This window comes from Schistocerca nitens, chromosome 4, assembly GCF_023898315.1.
Source record: "Schistocerca nitens isolate TAMUIC-IGC-003100 chromosome 4, iqSchNite1.1, whole genome shotgun sequence".
Classification (NCBI taxonomy): Eukaryota; Metazoa; Arthropoda; class Insecta; order Orthoptera; family Acrididae; genus Schistocerca; species Schistocerca nitens.
In genome coordinates, this window is record NC_064617.1 from 692482148 (window position 1) to 692502803 (window position 20656).

General features: G+C 39.7%; 1 protein-coding gene across 4 annotated transcripts in view; it reads left to right on the forward strand.

Moving 5' to 3' along the window:
• Positions 1–20656, forward strand: part of LOC126251924 (ankyrin repeat and BTB/POZ domain-containing protein 2) — a 671398-nt gene that overhangs the window by 554614 nt on the left and 96128 nt on the right. For all 4 annotated transcript variants that reach the window (XM_049952673.1, XM_049952674.1, XM_049952675.1 and 1 more), the window contains 2 exons: positions 1764–1978; positions 4937–5139. In XM_049952673.1, the coding sequence (XP_049808630.1) occupies positions 1764–1978; positions 4937–5139 (418 nt within the window). The remainder of the gene's footprint in view (positions 1–1763; positions 1979–4936; positions 5140–20656) is intronic.

Below are 20656 nucleotides of genomic sequence, written 5' to 3' on the forward strand. Positions count from 1 at the left end.
GTCTCATTTCCTAATCTAATTCCCTCAGCATTGCCTGACTTAATTCGACTATATTCCATTATCCTCGTTTTGCTTTTGTTGATGTTCATCTTATATCCTCCCTTCAAGACACTGTCCATTCCGTTCAACTGCTCTTCCAAATCCTTTGCTGTCTCTGACAGAATTACAATGTCATCGGCGAACCTTAAAATTTTTATTTTTTCTCCATGGATTTTAATACCTACTCCAAATTTTTCTTTTGTTTCCTTTACTGCTTGCTCAATATACAGATTGAATAACATTGGGGAGAGGCTACAACCCTGTCTCACTCCCTTCCCAACCACTGATTCCCTTTCATGTCCCTCGACTCTTATAACTGCCATCTGGTTTCTGTACAAATCGTAAATAGCCTTTCGCTCCCTGTATTTTACCCCTGCCACCTTTAGAATTTGAAAGAGATTATTCAAGTTAACATTGTCTAAAGCTTTCTCTAAGTCTACAAATGCTAGAAACGTAGGTTTGCCTTTTCTTAATCCAGCTTCTAAGGTAAGTCGTAGGGTCAGTATTGCGTCACATGTTCCCATATTTCTACGGAATCCAAACTGATCTTCCCCGAGGTCGGCTTCTACCAGTTTTTCCATTTGTCTGTGCAGAATTCGCGTTCATATAGCAGCCAAGAAAAAACATAGAGTAAACAACAATAGTGGTCACACAAACACAGAATAGCATGCATTATCACAATAATTTTCACTATGTGCACTGTCACCACAGCATTCTCCCCAGTGTTAATGATATCGTCAACTGAATCTCATGTGGTACCCCGGCCATGAAATAGTGGGCTTGGTTTTGTCCATTTAGGCATAACTGGCATTGTTGCTTGCTGGTGATTGTGGTTTGCTTGCAGTAAGATGTGGAATGGGGAGAGGTTTGGTGTGTCTGTGTCGAATTGTCCTGGTGCTCTCTCTCAGATGGTGTAGGGGTTGCAGTAAATGAGCTTTAACTTGTCAATTGAAACTGTAGTTAGAATTCCTCCAATGTCAAACTTAAACTGCTCCCGGTATTGGAATGACTCCTTACCCTCTCCCTTAAAACCCACATCCTTTCGTCTTTCCCTCTCCTTCCCTCTTTCCTGATGAAGCAACCTTGGGTTGCGGAAGCTTGAAATTTGTTTGTGTGTTTTTTATTGTGTCTATCAACATACCAGTGCTCTCTCGTTTGGTAAGTTACAGCATCTTTGTTTTTTATAAGTATTAGGAAATCTTTTGTTAATGTACTTGTGTGGAGCACAGACTTATACCAGAGAAAAACACAGTTGATAAGCAATTCAAACAAGCAGAGAATATAAGCTTTTGAAATGTGGTGCTATAGAAAAATGCTGAAAATTGGATGGATCAAATAACAAATGAGGAGGTACTGAATTGAATTAAAGAAAAAGAAAATTATGGACTAAAAGAAAGGATTGGTTGATAGGACACATTGGGAGGGAATTTCAGTTTGCAATTTGGTAAGGGAAGGATCTTTTTTTTTGGGGGGGGGGAGGGGGGGGAAGTATTGTTGAGGGAGACAATGAACTGAATACAGTAGCCATGTTCAGATGGATGTGGTTGCAGAGATGGAGAAGCTTGCGGAGGATAGACTGGTATAGAGAACTGCATTGTATTAGTCTTTGGACTGAAGACCATGACAACAATGTGTTTTAGTATTGCTCCTAGCATCATCAACTTTATTAACTCTGAATGTAAAAGATCTATTACATTGCCTTACTAAAAAATGTGTTTCTGTAGGTGCTCTGGCAATGCCTCGCTGGCCAAGTGTGTCTAGTGTGGGGTCAGATGCCACTCAGGTGAGTGGTAAGTCTGTGGAACAGTCACTGCTGACCACATGTGTTGGATCAGCACAGGAGTTGACGGAGCTGTTGGCACGCACTGCTGGCAGTCGACCACTCACTTGGACACCTGCTGCTATACAAGCTCTTTTCTACTTCATGAGGTGCTCCCAGGTGTGTTCTGTTGGAATATCAAATGCATTTCACTCCGTGAAACTAGCCATTTCATTATTTCTGATCACTTTAAGACCAGCAGTATTTATGCATGTGCCTGTAATTGTGCTGTTTAAACTATAATTCCATATAGGATGGAAAGTTTCATTTGGAAAACAAAAATGACAGACTGCATGAATAATTATACTTCTTATTCTATAAACTCATGCTAGTCCCATGGGATAAGACAAATAAGTTGTTATTTAACCCTAGGATGCATGGTGCTGAAAACACACATGAATTCATATGCAGGGCCTCTAAGGCCCTACCCTAATTTAAAATTTTCCTCTTTTCATATAATCATTCTTTGGAGTTAAATTTATTTCTGTCAAATTTATTGTCGTATTGAAAGATTCATAAGATACAGTAACAGGATCTGGTGGACCTGATTAACATTTTATTAAGTTTTTAAAAAAACTCTAAGAGTGAATTTTTATTAGTTACATCCATTTCATACAACATATACAAATAATTTTATTAATTCACTTATAAGTTGTAGTTTACATTTTATAACATTTATTACAACCAATCTCTTCAATTAAAACATACTCATTATTCACAATATTATGTATATAGGCAATATTTTGACAAAAAGTTATTATTCATTTTTCACATAAAATTGCATTTTTCTTAGTTTTCAACATGTGACAAACAAGAAGCACAAATAACACCACTATGTTCCTTACAAATGTTGGTTTTTCACTTAATGCATGTCATAGCACTTTTTCTGTGTTTATTGTATGGACAATAATTGAATCTTCTTCTTTTTCCTGAAACAGTTAGTTGGTTTGGCAATATGACATATTTTTGAACACCACATCTTTGCATGTCATCAACGATTTTCTTTGGAAGATTAGGGATCTGAATACGAAGTTTCATTAGTGGTCTTACCATTTCCTCTGCTAAATCTCTTAGGAACAATTGCCTTTTATATATGGTTTCTTTTTTGCATGAGTTTCATCAATGTTTCTGTCATGATGCCTTGTGCTAGTGAGAACTACAGATCTTTTCTTTTTGGGAACATAACTCACCATTGTAATGACACCTCTAAATGCAAAGAAAGAGGAATGAATCGCTCTTGAGGCAGATGGTGTCATCTCATTAGAATTTCTGGTTTATTTTGTTTGATTGTTCCCACCACTGTAATTCACTTCTGAAGCATCTCTTCTGCCAGCTGCACAATAGTAAAGAAGTTGTCAACAGCAATATTTTTTGATGATCCTTCAATGTTTTTAGCAAGATCTTTCACCACATTCAATCCAAGATTTTTCTGAATAGGTTCATGGGGCTTCTTTCCTGTGTAAGCAATTCCGTCTAAAGCATATGCAGATGTAGCATCACATAACCAAAATATTTTTATGCCATACTTGGCTGGTTTAGAGGGCATATACTAAGTGAAGCTGCATCTTCCACGGAATGGGACTACCTGTTCATCAACTGTGAGCGAATCATTGGGAATCATTCTATTTCTACACTTGTCAAGAAATAGTTCCCATACATAGCGAACAGCTGCAAGTTTGTCATCTGCAGATTGAGTTTCACAGGTACGCCTGTCATCAAATCTAATCATTCTCCTTATATCCTCGAATCTATTTACTGATATGGTGGCCTTATATGTAAGATTTGCCTTTTCATCCAAGAATAATTCTCTAATAGGGACATCCCAAATCTTCCCAACACCAGAAAGCAGTAAAAGACCAAAAAAATCCTTCATTTCAGCAAGCGAAACATGTTTCCATGTTTTACCACATAAAGAAGCCACTCTTCTGCCTTCAATATTTGTGCAGTTGCTGATTTCCTCTAGTATTTCCTTGAAGATGAAATAGTCCCAGGCATCCTTAGGTTTACAGGTTTTCAAACCACGGGCTGGACCAGGTGCCTTCTTTATGATATTATGGACAGGCGTACGAAAAGTTGCAGGAGGATCTAATTTCCAAATCATTCCATTCCGACTAATGTATGTGTGGTGTGATCTTCTATACCTTTTTGTTGTGGTTCTTCATTTTCAGACTCTGATGAAGTAATATTATCGGAAGGACTGTCATCTGCCTCAATATTCACATCTGCAGGTTCATTGGCTGATTCTTCAGTACTTGCATCTTCAAAAAATATTTCCTTCCTTGCAAGAATAATCTTCTTCAAACCACTGAGCCACAACACTTTCAAAATTAGCTGCATTTGCACGTACTGACTCTCTTGCTTTGCATGTCGAAGCCATAGCAAAAGGCGTGTCTCTCAAACAGCAGCTTGTGCAGCACTAAAAGAGTCATACTCGTAACAATATGGGCCTTGCAGCAACAAACAAACTACAGTAACAATGAGGCTGACAAGAGCAGCACAGGATAACAATACTATGCAATAATAAAACATTTGATAGCAAAAAGATCAATAATACACCGACATCGCCAATATGTGGAAGTAGTGTGTATTATTTTTTAGTTATACTATTTCTACTACAGCTACTGCCGCTGTTGGCACTCCTGCTGCTGGAAATACCACTACAGTTATTGTTGAATTAATAACTGCTCCCAAACAAATGTTGAAGACAATATAGGCTAAAGAACATTTATAAATGTGTGAGGGCTTCTGAAGCCCTGCTTATGCATTCACGGTGTATGGGTAAACATATTGAATTATACAAAAAACTTAAGAAGGTATCTTGTTCAGACTTGATACGAGGAATGTCACAGTGTCAGTGAAAGAGTACTGGAAAGCTGTTTGAAATCCAACAAAAAATTATAGAATTTTTTTAAAAATGAGGACATACAAGGGCCTCGGAAGCCCTGTATATGCATCCTAGGGTTAAAAATGTGAAGTTATTTTGTACTCCATAAGGAATCCATTCACCAGCTTGTTATGCATAGCACGACAGAAATTTCATATGTCTGATATGTTGTTTGAAACATGTTGTTGCAATAGCTGGAACATGCTGAATACTCAGCCCCAATCCAGGAGCTTGTTTATGAGCGAGCATATGTTGTGCTACCACCTTTGGTTGAGTGGCTGCGAGTGGCATCTGCTCATGCTGATCATCGTCATGCTCTTCATGTGGATCACGATGATGTATTTCAGGCTGCTCGACTTTTGCTACCTGGGGTAGACTGCCCTGTACGACAAATTGGGTAAGTCTTTAGGACTTTGTGGTATTATTATTGTGATATTTCATTTTATTATTCTTATTGTTATTATTATTACTGCTGCTGCTACTAATAGTATTATTATTCAGGAGCAGCATTAATGGTGAAAAATCCGAAGTGACACTGTTAAGTGGAGGAGCAATTTCATGTGTGTGTGTGTGTGTGTGTGTGAGTGTGTGTTTGTGTGTGTGTGTTTGAGCATAGAGCTGAAATGCCTGAATGCCTGTAGTAATTTTATCCAAGCTTGGCACACACACACACACACACACACACACACACACACACACACACGTATTTGTACTTGAAAATAATTAACATGAGAGTAAGATACCCCTTAAATCCCCATTCATGGGGATTGTAATTGGAAATTGGTGATGTGTATACACAATTATAAAACATGTGTTGCACTTTCAAATGAACTTTGTACATGAGGGAGTGTGAGGTGGTGACAGAAACCCTTTTGCGTGGGGGCGAGATATCACTTACTAATTGGCAGAAAGAAATGTGTTTGCATGGTGGTGAACATGGGAAGGTCATGATATAGAAAATAAAAGATTACTGACATTAGTGTCATATCGAAAGACCATGGAATCATTGACAGACGGGTGACAGCAGCTGGATAATGACAGGTAAACCATCAGTTATGATCTCATTGGAGCCAACTACACCATCCTATGTATTGCATAAATGTCAATTTGGAGAGTGATCATGTGATTGCATAGTTTCTTATTTAACTGTCTTGACCACAAAGATCTTGAACAGAATTACTGGTTTTGACTATACAATAGATGTATTCAGAATCTAAAGTAGAAGTAAGCTACTGACAGCCTTGGGAGAGACAGCCATGACAGAATTCTTCCATCTGGTGAGCAAGATGTATGAGACAGGCGAAATACCCTTATACTTCGAGAAGAATATAATAATATCAATTCCAAAGAAAGCAGGTGCTGACTGGTGGGAAAATTACCGAACTATCTGTTTAAAAAGTCACAGTTGCAAAATACTAAAACACACTCTTTACAGAAGAATGGAAACCTGATAGAGGCCGATCTCAGGGAAGATCAATTTGGATTCTAGAGAAATGTAGGAACATGCAAGGAAATACTGACCCTACAACTTCTCATAGAAGATAGGCTAAGGAAAGGCAAACCTACCTTTGTAGCATTTATAGACATAGAGAAAGCTTTTGACAATGTTGACTGGAATACTCTCTTTCAAATTCTAAAGGTGGCAGGAGTAAAATACAGGGAGCGAAACACTATTTACAATTTGTACAGAAACCAGATGGCAGTTATACAGTTATAAGAGTCAAGGGGTGTGAAAGGGAAGTAGTGGTTGAGAAGGGAATGAGACAGGGTTGTAGTCTGTCCCTGATGTTATTCAATCTGTATGTTGAGCAAGCAGTAAAGAAAACAAAAGAAAATTTTGGAGTAGGAATTAAAGTCCAGGGAGGAGAAATAAAAATTCTGAGGTTTGCAGACGACATTATAATTCTGGAAGAGACAGCAAAGGACTTGCAAGAGCAGTTGAACAGAATGGACACTGTCTTGAATGGAGGATGTAAGATGAGCATCAACAAAAGCAAAACGAGGATAATGTAATGTGGTCAAATTAAATCAGGTGATGCGGAGGGAATTAGATTAGAAAATGAGACACTTAAAGTAGTAGATGAGTTATGCTATTTGGGGAGCAAAATAACTGATGATAGTCAGAGTAGGAAGGCTATAAAATGTAGACTAATAGTGGCAAGAAAAGTGTTTCTGAAGAAGAGAAATTTGTTAACATAGAATTTGGTAGAATATAGATTTAAGTATCAGGAATTCCTTTCTGAAAGGAGTATAGCCATGTATCGAAGTGAAACATGAGTGATAAACAGTTTAGACAAGGAGAGAATATAAGATTTTGAAATGCTCTGCTACAGGAGAATGTTGAAGATTAGGTGAGTAGATCATGTAACTAATGAGGAGATACTGAATAGAATTAGGGAGAAGAGAAATTTGTGGTACAACCTTGTTAGAAGAAGGGGCTGGTTGGTAGGACACTTCCTGAGACATCAAGGATCACCCGTTTAGTGGGCAAAAATCATAGAGGGGAAACCAAGAGATGAATACATTGAACAGATTCAGAAGGATGTTGCGGTAGTTACTCAGAGGTAAAGAGACTTACACGGGATAGATTAGCATGGAGAGCTGCACCAAACCAGTCTTTGGACCGAAGACCACAACAACAACACAAGAAATGAAAACAAAGGACACAAAATATTATATATACACTATTATCTCTCATTCTGCTGCACTGCAATAAGTTATAACCATGTAAAATAATGAGTCAAAACTGCCATGCATGCTTCAGCAGGATGTGTAGAGGATGCATAGCTATCCTAGTTAGGTCAATGTCGCATGCATAACATTCAGATAACTGTCCAAAGTAATTAAAAGAAGATTCATTTAAAAGCACAATTCCCTAAAGTATTCTCAGTTGTACTGAGTAAGCAAAATATTTTTATATTTAACAATCTGAAAAATTGTCTTCTGACATTTTCAGGCTTGTCAGAATTTAACAAAATGCTTAAAAATAAAAACTGATTATGGGAATCATTCTAGAATTGAAAAATAGTGTGATGGCTGTAGAATTAGTATTATAAAGGAAGATGGAGTAAACTTTGAGGATATGTATATTGGTCAGTCCTCAGAGTCTTTCATGGTGGCGTGTTTGAATAAAATGTTCTTGGTTTTCAAGCCACGTCAATTTGAATAAAATTTTTGAGCTTTCAGTGGTTATCTCCATCATCGTCATTGTGAACAGAACTACTGATTGCCAGCGCTGGTACAATTTTCTGCTTATATAGCCACAATTACAGCCACTGGCACCAATTAGTGAGGGTGGAAACAACACATGCATGGGAGGTGAGTTGAGCAGCTCACAGTAGCTCTGGCCTGCTGCAGAACCAAATGACATCAGGTGGCACAAGGGACCAGCGCCGCATTTGAAACTGGTGTTCCCGCCTTCCTACAGCATTAAGCATCCATCGTTGCTACCTTTCGACCTCCAAAGCCCGCCCCCATGCCCTACTCAGTGTTTTCTCCTGGTGTCTGTTAAAATTGTTGCTGTTCATTCTAATCCCGGCTGCCTCTTATAAAAGAATCCCAGTATGTTGACGCACGAGCCAAACCTCGTGTTCTCAAACTGTATTTTGTGTGCATTTTCCAGCAGTGATGAACTATGGCTGACTTGTCGAGCTCCCTTTGTTTAATATGTCTCTTGTGCTCGGTACAATTTTCTGCAACTGTGCAAATTGTCTGACCTATATAGATGCTGCCACACTCACAAGGGACACTTTACACACCAGGCACATGAAGAGCTATGTTATCTTTGACAGGGCGCAGCATATCTCGTACCTTGGGGTGGGCCAAAACACTAGTCTCAATCCATGTCTCTGCAGTAGACATCCTAACTTGCTGCTCATTGCCCCACAGTACGGCAGAAAAGCTGCTGGCTGTGATTCTTCTGCCAGTTCACATGGCATCCTTCTTTGGTGACACCCAAAAGCATTTGCTATGTCTCTTTTGGTATATCCATGCTTTCTGAACCCATGTTTCAGGTGCTACAATTCAGTTAGGTAGTCATCACCAAAAATAGCTTTTACTCTGTGTATTAATGTATTGAGGACTGCTTTCTTGTGTACAGGGTGCTGAAAATTATTGGCATTTAAATATCGATCAATCTGCATCAGTTTTCTATACACTGATTGACTACGCTGGCCTCTTGCCATTTGCTCAATTAAAACATTCAGGAACAGTAACTTCCCATCATTCTCCATCCTGGTGGTAGATTTAATGTTGGGATGGACACCATTCATGTTATCGATGAACTATTGCAGTGTATTTTCACTATGAGGCTGTACAAGGAAGGTGTCATTGATGTACCTTAGGAAGCAAGACAGATGCAACACCACAGAGTTCAGACCCTTTCTCCTCACAGTGCTCCATGAAGAAATTCATGATTGCAGGAGACAGTGGTGAGCCCATCACAGTACCATCCTTCATTTCATATCATTCATCACAATACAAGATGTATGTTTTCTGTAGAACACGACAAAACAACTTTACAATTCAATGTAGAAACAGTTGGCCCAAAAGATCCGGCATGTCTTGTACTGGCACTCTGATAGTTTCCACCACCTGGTACACAAGAAAGGGGTCTTGAACACATTAATACACAAAGAAAAAGTTATTTCTGATGATGACCATCTATAGTCTGAATTGTAGCACTTGGGACATATGTTTAGAGAGAATGATTAAAGCAAGAGGAACAGTGCAAATGCTTTCAGGTGGCTTGGAAGAAGGACACTTTGCGAATCAGTGGAAGAAGCTAAGTGGTGGCTGTCCTGCCACGTTGTAGGACAATGAGCGGCCAATTAGGATATGTACTGCAGAGATGTGGATTGAAACCGGTGTTTTGGCTCACCCCCAAGATATGAGATATGTTGTGCCTTGTTAATGATGACATAGCTCTTTGTGTGCCCAGTGTGTATGGTATCCCTTGTGAGTGTGGCAGCATCTATATAGGTCAGACAATTTGCACAGATGCAGAGCATTGTTCTGAGCCGAAGAGACATATTAAAGAAAGGGAGCTCGACAAGTCAGCCATAACTGGTCATTGCCTGGAAAACGGACTCAAATTACAGTTTGAGAACACTAGAGTCTTGATTCATGCGTCAACATACTGGGATTCCATTATAACAGAGAGCAGTGGTGTACACTGAATAGGTCATGGGGGCGGGCTTTGGATGGCACAAGGAAGCAACAGTGGATGCTTAACACTTGTAGGGAGGCAGAAATGGCAGTTTCAAACGTGTCACTGATCCCTCATGCCACCTGACATCACTTGGTCCCCTGGTGGCCCGGAGTTGCTATGAGCTGCCCAACTCACCTTCCATGCTTGTGTCTTTTCAGTCCTCTCTGACTGGTGCCAATGGCTATAATCATGGCTATATAAGCAGAAAATCGTGCCAGCCCTGGCAGTCAGTAGTTTTATTCTTGATGAAGAAGGTGGAGACAGCCATCAAAGGCTTGAGACATTTGTTTGCATTGACACAGCTTGATAACTGAGTATATTTTATTTATGTACAGAGTGATTATAATTAAAGTTAAACTTTCAAACTGCTATAGAAATAACACCACTGGTCACAACAATGTCAACTTGCAGTGGAATATTATCGGAGAAGGGGGAAAATGTATGGCAGAAGAAAAATAAATAGTTACAAAATTTAGCAATAGATGGCACTGTAAGCATCATAATTAATTAGTGGTCGACTAAAGATGACAAATGAATCATACAATAATGCCTAAGGCATGTGTTTGACATTAAACAAACTGTACTCAGTATGCATGGGTGTACAGGTGTGACACTGTTAGTTACATAAGCCCATCCATCACAGCAAGGTCATATCACGTTGGTTGGGAAAAATTGGTTTTTAACTGTCCTGTAGCCAAAAACTGCATAAAAAGCATCACTCACATCAGTTTTTAACTGTCCTGAGGCCAAAAACTGCATAAAAAGCATCAATCAAAATCAAATTGGATTGTTAATTTCCGTGTGACTGTTCAATATGCTGTCCACCATTTTCTGCAGCAAGTTGAAACTGAGAAACAGCATGTTGCACAACTGATCGAAGTGTTTCCGGGGTCACGTTCAGAATGTGTACCGCAATGTGTGCCTTCAGTCCAGCTAAGTTTGCAGTCGAACACAACATCTTTGTGATAGCCCCACAGCCAGAAGTCACACGGATTAAGATCAGGTGATCAGGATGGCCAGGCTGAAGGGAAATGGCGGCTGATAATTCTAGCATTTCCAAAATGGTGCTTCAGCAACTGCTTAACTGGGTTTGCAATGTGCAGAGGTGCAGCATCGCGCATAAAAATTATCCCATCCACACATCCATGCTGTTGGAGAGCTGGAATCATGTGGTTGCACAAGAGATACTCATAGCACTTGCGAGCGATGGTACAGGTAACAGGACCGGAAGCAGCTGTCTCTTCGAAAAAATATGGCCCTATGATAAATGATGTCATAAACCCACACCACACCACAGTTACTTTTTTGGATTGAAGTGTTACTGGTTGATTTGTGTGTGGATTATCCATTGCCTATATTCGACAGTTCTGTGTACTGACATATCCTGTCGGATGGAAGTAGGCTTCATCTGTCGACAAAATCTTCCATGGCCAATCATTGTCCACTTCCATACAGGCAAGAAATTCTAAAACAAAGGTCTCTCTTGGTAGCAGGTCAACAGGAAGCAACTCATGCACATGGGTAATTTTGGAAGGATAGCAAAGAAGGAAGTTTCGTATGATTTTACGCACCGTGCTCCCAGGTATGTCCAATGTTCGGGCAATTCTCCGTGCACTACATGTTCGCACACCAGCACTCATCCCCTCCTACATTGCTGTGGTCACTGCTTCCATTGACGTTGAATCAATTCATTTCCTCCCTCTTCCAGGTTGCATGCTAAAAGAACCCATCTTTTCGAATTTTCAAATCATTTTGTCCAGACCCATGGCAGTCATTGGACCAACACCTTTCTTCAAACCCTTCAATGTCTGGAATGTCTGCAGAGCAATGTGTGCACAGTCATCATTCTAATTACACAGCTTTACAAGCTGCATTGAGACAGTCATGGCGAATGTTATAGACGTGAAAGGAGGAAAAGCCGTGTGCCCGGTGTGTTTATACCAACTTCAATGGGTCGTGCACATTATAGGTGTTTTCATTTACATATTCTGACACATACAGTGCCATTTATTGACTAAATTATAGACTTTTCCTTTTCTTCTGCCACACGTTTTCCCCCTTCTCTGATAATATTCTGTTGCAATTTGACGTCATTCTGACCAGGGGTGTCATGTCTACAATGTTTTGAAAGTTTAACTTTAATTATAATCACCTTGTATATTGACCTGTCTCTCATATTCCAGTATATATTGTGATTAAAACAATAAGTAGTATAAACAAAAATAAAACAAAAAAGTGTGAAGTAATACAAAATAAGAAAATTGCAACATTTCCATAAAATAAATGACACATAGCATAATTTTGTAGCAGGAAAGTAGTGAAGTGCATCAGTTGTTGCTAAATGGTGCAAGCTGTTCGTAGTGTCATGTGCTTACTTTGGCTACAGCCTTTGTTCTGTGATTCGAGGTAACAGATGTTCCTGCAAGGAGCAGCATGCTGCCACTAGTGCTGTGTGTCCACAAGGATCTATAGATGACAGTGACACTGTTGAACTCTTCAAGCGATTGATGGTGCACAGGAGCACTTCAGACTAGAAATTCACAAGTCAGAGATTTTGAAGTAAAAGTTTTGGTTGAAATAACTTTGGTCGTTAAGAAGACAATCGGCATGCTACCTCTCACTGCCAGAAGTTTTGAGCTCCGCCAAAATGCTGAGGCATGCAAAATTTTTGAATTGTATACTGTGTCTGTTATTTGTATTTCTGATTTTTTAAGTGATCACCAAAAGCTATTTTATTTCAAGTATATCTGTGTTGCGTAAATCTTGTTTGAAAAGTACATCCAATCTGCCCAGTGTAAAAGCAATTGCAGTCATCACATGAAATTTTATAAATGCATGAATTTGAAAATTTACTGTGTTTCTGGTCAGTTGTATGACAAAGACACATCTGCAAAGTGTGTTAGTTTGGGGGCATAATTTTACTACTCTGGATTTGCAGGAATAATTTTCCATTTATGGGACACTTGCATTGATGCTCCATCACATCATATTTTGTTTTCTTGCTGTCACTGTTCAGATATTTGTTTCCATTTACTTTCATTTGCCTTTTAGTCCTGTAATACATGTAAATTACATCTTTACCTTTATTCTACTTAACATATGCTATTTGTTTAAGGATGTTGAGTTACTTATCTATTTCTTCTTTTGACAAAGGGAGCCATGTCATATTGTGATGGTTCATTGCATTAAATAAGACTTTTTTTGTATCATTGAGTATAGCATGATTTGGAATGGATTACACGGTCTGTAGTGATGGGTTTTCTATAAATGCCAAATGAGTGCTTACTGCTTTTTTTTTGTTATTTGTGGGTCTAGGAAATTTATGCTGTTCTCTTTTTCTCTTGCTACTGTGAAATTAATCTTTGAGTGCATTGAACTTATAATCTGGCCAAAAATGGTTAATGTCATTTTTTTGTCCTTTGTAAGGAAAAATTATATCATCTACGTATCTTTTGAAATAGACAGTGTTTCGTTTAAAAATAGAGAATTTCCAAATACATTGTTATATTTACAATATATGTATGTTGGAATATGAAAGACAGACCGATATCCATGTTCTTGAACTTTATTCTATCTTCTTCCTTTATAATACTAATTTTAGCACCATCGCAATGTGTTCAGTTTTAGAATGATATATGTAGTCCCTTCTTTCTGTTTGAACATTTTGTTAAATTCTGACTACCTTTAAACAGGCAGAAGACAAACAGATTTTGCAGATAGTTAGATGTATTTAAAAAACTGAACAACAGAAAGTCCAGGTTGCAATATTAACAATTGTTGCAAAATTCTGGCCAGAAATAGTGGCTATGTGTACTGGTGTGAATGTGTGTGTGTGTTTTGCTCAACAACCTCTAGAATAGCTTTGCAGCCTATATATATTTGGCTGAAGCGTGTATGGCAGTTTTGACACATATTATTTTACATGGTTACAACTTGTTGCAGTGCAGCAGAATGAGAGGTATTTCATGTTTATATTATATTTTCTATCCTTTGTTTTCCCCCCATGAACCATAGACCTTGCTGTTGGTGGGGAGGCTTGCATGCCTCAGCAATACAGACAGCCATACCGTAGGTGCAACCACAACGGAGGGGTATCTGTTGAGAGGCCAGAAAAACGTGTGGCTCCTGAAGAGGGGCAGCAGCCTTTACAGTAGTTGCAGGGGCAACAGTCTGGGTGATTGACTGATCTGGCCTTGTAACATTAACCAAAACGGCCTTGCTGTGCTGGTACTGCGAATGGCTGAAAGCAAGGGGAAACTACAGCCGTAATTTTTCCTGAGGGCATGCAGCTTTACTGTATGAATAAATGATGATGGCGTCCTCATGGGTAAAATATTCCGGAGGTAAAATAGTCCCCCATTCGGATCTCCGGGCGGGGACTACTCAGGAGGACATCGTTATCAGGAGAAAGAAAACTGGCGTTCTATGGATTGGAGCATGGAATGTCAGATCCCGTAATCGGGCAGGTAGATTAGAAAATTTAAAAAGGGAAATGGATAGGTTAAAGTTAGATATAGTGGGAATTAGTGAAGTTCGGTGGCAGGAGGAACAAGACTTCTGGTCAGGTGAATACAGGGTTATAAATACAAAATCAAATAGGGGTAATGCAGGAGTAGGTTTAATAATGAATAAAAATATAGGAGTTCGGGTAAGCTACTACAATCAACATAGTGAACGCATTATTGTGGCCAAGATAGACACAAAGCCCACGCCTATTACAGTAGTACAAGTTTATATGCCAACTAGCTCCGCAGATGATGAAGAAATTGAAGAAATGTATGATGAGATAAAAGAAATTATTCAGATAGTGAAAGGAGACGAAAGTTTAATAGTCATGGGTGACTGGAATTCAATAGTAGGAAAAGGAAGAGGAGGAAACGTAGTAGGTGAATATGGATTGGGGCTAAGAAATGAAAGAGAAAGCCGCCTGGTAGAAATTTGCACAGAGCACAACTTAATCATAGCTAACACTTGGTTCAAGAATCATAAAAGGAGGTTGTATACATGGAAAAAGCCTGGAGATACTGACAGGTTTCAGATAGATTGTATAATGGTAAGGCAGAGATTTAGGAATCAGGTTTTAAATTGTAAGACATTTCCAGGGGCAGATGTGGACTCTGACCACAATCTATTGGTTATGAACTGTAGATTAAAACTGAAGAAACTGCAAAAAGGTGGGAATTTAAGGAGATGGGACCTGGATAAACTGGCTAAACCAGAGGTTGTACAGAGTTTCCGGAAGAGCATAAGGGAACAATTGACAAGAATGGGGGAAAGAAATACAGTAGAAGAAGAATGGGTAGCTTTGAGGGATGAAGTAGTGAAGGCAGCAGAGGATCAAGTAGGTAAAAAGACGAGGGCTAGTAGAAATCCTTGGGTGACAGAAGAAATACTGAATTTAATTGATGAAAGGAGAAAATATAAAAATGCAGTAAATGAAGCAGGCAAAAAGGAATACAAACGTCTCAAAAATGAGATCGACAGGAAGTGCAAAATGGCTAAGCAGGGATGGCTAGAGGACAAATGTAAGGATGTAGAGACTTATCTCACTAGGGGTAAGATAGATACTGCCTACAGGAAAATTAAAGAGACCTTTGGAGAAAAAAGAACCACTTGTATGAACATCAAGAGCTCAGATGGAAACCCAGTTCTAAGCAAAGAATGGAAAGCAAAAAGGTGGAAGAAGTATATAGAGGGACTATACAAGGGCGATGTACTTGAGGGCAATGTTATAGAAAGGGAAGAGGATGTAGATGATGAAATGGGAGATATGATACTGCGTGAAGAATTTGATAGAGCACTGAAAGACCTAAGTCGAAACAAGGCTCCCGGAGTAGACAACATTCCATTAGAACTACTGACAGCCTTGGGAGCCAGTCCTGACAAAACTCTACCATCTGGTGAGCAAAATGTATGAGACAGGCGAAATACCCTCAGACTTAAAGAAGAATATAATAATTCCAATCCCAAAGAAAGTAGGCGTTGACTGATGTGAAAATTACCAAACTATCAGTTTAATAAGTCATGGCTGCAAAATACTAACGTGAATTCTTTACAGATGAATAGAAGCCAACCTCGGGGATGATCAGTTTGGATTCCGTAGAAATATGGGAACACATGAGGCAATACTGACCCTACGACTTATCTTAGAAGCTAGATTAAGAAAAGGCAAACCTACGTTTCTAGCATTTGTAGACTTGGAGAAAGCATTTGACAAAGTTGACTGGAATACTCTCTTTCAAATTCTGAATGTGGCAGGGGTAAACTACAGGGAGTGAAAGGCTATTTACAATTTGTACAGAAACCAGATGGCAATTATAAGAGTTGAGGGAACATGAAAGGGAAGTAGTGGTTGGGAAGGGAGTGAGACAGGGTTGTAGCCTCTCCCCGATGTTATTCAATCTGTATATTGAGCAAGCAGTAAAGGAAACAAAAGAAAAATTTGGAGTAGGTATTAAACCCATGGAGAAGAAAGAAAAACTTTAAGGTTCGCCGATGACATTGTAATTCTGTCAGAGACAGCAAAGGACTTGGAAGAGCAGTTGAACGGAATGGATAGTGTCTTGAAGGGAGGATATAAGATGACATCAGCAAAAGCAAAATGAGGATAATGGAATGTAGTCGAATTAAATCGGGTGATGCTGAGGGAATTATATTAGGAAATGAGACACTTAAAGTAGTAAAGGAGTTTTGCTATTTGGGGAGCAAAATATGTGATGATGGTCGAAGTAGAGAGGATATAAAATGTAGACTGGCAATGGCAAGGAAAGCGTTTCTGAAGAAGAGAAATTTGTTAACATTGAGTATAGATTTAAATGTCAGGAAGTCGTTTCTGAAAGTATTTGTATGAAGTGTAGCCATGTATGGAAGTGAGACGTGGACGATAAATAGTTTGGACAAGAAGAGAATAGAAGCTTTTGAAATGTGGTGCTACAGAAGAATGCTGAAGATTAGATGGGTAGATTATGTAACTAATGAGGAAGTATTGAATAGGATTGGGGAGAAGAGGAGTTTGTGGCACAACTTGACAAGAAGAAGGGATCGGTTGGTAGGACATGTTCTGAGGCATCAAGGGATCACCAATTTAGTATTGGAGGGCAGCGTGGAGGGTAAAAATCATAGAGGGAGACCAAGAGATGAATACACTAAACAGATTCAGAAGGATGTAGGCTGCAGTACGTATTGGGAGATGAAGAAGCTTGCACAGGATAGAGTAGCATGGAGAGCTGCATCAAACCAGTCTCAGGACTGAAGACCACAACAACAACATCCTTTGTTTTAATCTCTTACTGTAGTAAATAGTATTTTTTTTCTTTTGCTTCTATAGTAGCACTTGAAGATGGTTGTTTAGCCAATACCAGTAATTCTGTTCAAAAAAATTTGAGATCAAGATAATTACGTAAAAAATTATGATCACGTGCATGGTGGTGCTGCAGATCCCTGCATGCTGGTCATGTTGTTACATCCTCTTCACTGTGATAAGCATTGAAATTATTCTCTTCCGTTGAAGCTTTGTGGTCCTCTCGTGGCTCTTCTGCTCTCTTGAACCTCCCAGCATTGATCTGGATCTCTGGACTGTAGTAGGGTCTCTGCTTCTTCATGTGGATTAAATGGACATCTCTGTGATTTGTCATGTTGATGGTTGGTCATAATCATTGAATTCATATTGATACCTGACAAGCAATGAGGGATGTGATACTGCCTGAAATAGTGCTTTAGTAACTTTTCCAATAGTCCCACTTTCTGCCACGTGTAAAGATCAAACCAAGTCTTCAATAGTCCCACTTTCTGCCAGGTGTAAAGATCAAACCAAGTCTTCAGGGCTATATGTCTCTGGTCAGTGCTTATCCCTGTAGTGAACTCAGTCCTACTGGGCATCCAGGGTCTGTTTATGAGCCAGTTGTCTTGCTTCTTTGGTACTAGTGATGAGTTGTTTAACATTGTCATCCTGAGTATCATCTAGTTGAAATGGAAGCAGTATACCTATTGTCATTTCGCCCTTGCAACCATTGTGTGGAACGATTAGTATGAAGTCGTTCCCCATTAATTGATCAGAATTCTCCTTTGGTTCGATCCTCATTCTTCAGAGCATCCACCATTTTCAGCAGTGCTGGATTTCCATCTGTTCAGCAGCAATGTCATCTAATGCAATAATAACTGAGATTTCATCTGCGATGCTGTGTACTGTCAGAGGATTCCCGAAAAGGCGGTCAACATCCTTAGGTCTGCATCTGTTTTTGTATACCGCTGTGACGTAGTGCTCCTGAAATCTCAGTGCCCTCCTCGCGAGCCAGCCTGACGGATGCTTGAGCCTATTCATCCAGCATAGCAAATGGTGATCTGTCACAATGCTGAATTTGTTGCCAAATAAATATGGCCAGATTTTGTTGAGGTCCCAGACAACTTAAAGGCATTCTTTCTGGTTGTGGAGTAGTTCATCTTGCTCTTGGAGAGTACTCTGGAAGAATAAGTTCTCCTTTTCAGCACCTTCCAGAATTTGTACTAGACCTGCACCTGTCCCATAACTACTATCTTTGGTGTGAAGTTCTGTCTCAGCATTCTCATCATACAATGCTAGGACTGTAGAAGATGTTATAAGGACAAGGGAAGATCTTTCGTTCACCCTGGTTCCAGGAAAATTTGGGGCCCACAGCAGTAGTTCTTGCACCTTGATACAGAATTCCATTGTAAATCACCAGTAGTACAAGCACATTCCAAAAAAATGTCTCACATCATGAATGTGCTGAGAGTTGGGAAAAACTGCAATTGCTGCTATTTTCTCTGGATTGGTACAGTCTCCATTGCCATTAACTAGATGCTCCAAGATTTTTATTTCTTGGGCAATGAAGAGGCATTCTTTTTTTCAGATTCATGTGGAGGCTTGCTGACTGAGCATACTTCAACATGGTTGTCAGGCAGCTTAGACATTCTTCAAATGTCGTTGAAAAAACAATAGTGTCATCCGGATAGCACAGACGCATTCTCCACTTAAAGCAGGAATGTAGGCTCTCTATCACACATTCAAAGTCGGCTGGAGTGTTACAAAGTCCAAATGGCACAACTACAAATTCATAGAGGCCATCAGGGGTTATGAAGGCAGCCTGTTCCCAGACAGCATTGTCAGCCTTGATTTGCAAGTAGCCTGTCTGCATGTCCATAGTTGAGAAATATTGTGCTCCTTCCAAGCAATCTAGGGTGTCATCAGTGCATAGCAATTGATGGATGTCTTTTTTGTGATTTTGTTCAGTTGTCAATAGTCAATGTAGAAATGCTGTGTGCCATCCTTCTTCTTCATAAGAACCACAGAAGAGGATCAAGGACTCTGAAGATTCAGTGACATAGTCTTGCAGCATATTCTCCTTACTTCTGGATTATCCAGTATTCAGCTGCCAGGACCCTGTACAAGCACTGTCTGAATGGTGTGGATCGCCAGTGCTGATATTGTGTTTTACTATGGGCTGCTTCATTTGCCTTTTCTCTGATCTTGATTTGAAAGCAATCAAAAATTGACGCAGAACAGACACTGACATACCTCGGTCAGGCCAGATCCTATTGGTAGTTAAATAGTAGCTTACCCCTCTATGTTGTCTGTTTCAGTAGCAGCACAAGATTCTTCGTTGATGACACTAAGCCACCCTTTCTGGATTGGTCCAGCTGTCCCTACACACATACATTTAGGAATGGGTTGTGGCTGCTTGAACAATTAGCAATCCAAAGTTCTCCTTGACCATATACGATGCTTATGATCATCACTGGCATGCAGATCTCTTTTTTTGAGCCTGAGTAGCTTTTTGCATTCAACAAAAGCCTCACAGTTCAACTCAAAATCTCAATGGAGAGGTGGAATTTTGTGTTATTGATAATGGTGGAATAATAACATATTCAGTGACAGAAAACTGCCCAGAGGAATTTTCAGTATGTGTACTTCTTGGAAAAGCTTTGTCAGTCTGGAGCTCTGACTTGCCACAGTCCATGGCAACCTGCGGTGCCTGCAGAAAATCTGAACCAAGAATAACATTGTAACTATATTCTGCTAAAACAACAGATTTGAAAGGCTACATTTTGTCATTAATGATTATTCTTGCAGTACATATACCTGACGGCTGCACATATTTTCCAATTCTGACTTTCAGCACAATTGCACTTGTATCATTGAATCTAGTCTTCTTGAGCCAAGGCTGTTTTCCATTCCGCCTCACCTCCATAGATGGTTGCCTCGCTCATTCTTCCTCTATTCTGGCACCTCTGTCCAGTGACAGGAAATGCCTATGACCACATACACAGTACAGTGATAGGCTTTGTCCCATAGTTCACCAATAATCATGTACAGTTGAGTGACGTGAGTAGGACTGTTGTGACGGTTGACATTGTGTGACATAATAGGTACTGCACACCAGTCTTCTCCCTCTGCAGTAGCATGCAACAAGTCCAGGTCACCCAAAGGGGAAACATACCAGTATGTTGTTCCCCATTCTCAAAATGTCTGCTTTTCTGTGGGGGTGTTGTATTTTTGGTGGAGGAGTTGGTTGTAAGTGCTTTGTTCAGATGCTGGGTTGTCGTTTGACAGTTGTGGCATAAGTTTGAGTTGGGTGAGTCCACTCCTCAGGGCATGTTCAACTAGCGGCAGAGATTGGTGCTAAGGATGAATATGGGGTCGACATTCACAGGTGCTATATCTTGTGTACTCAGTCTGGCAGTTTTGGCT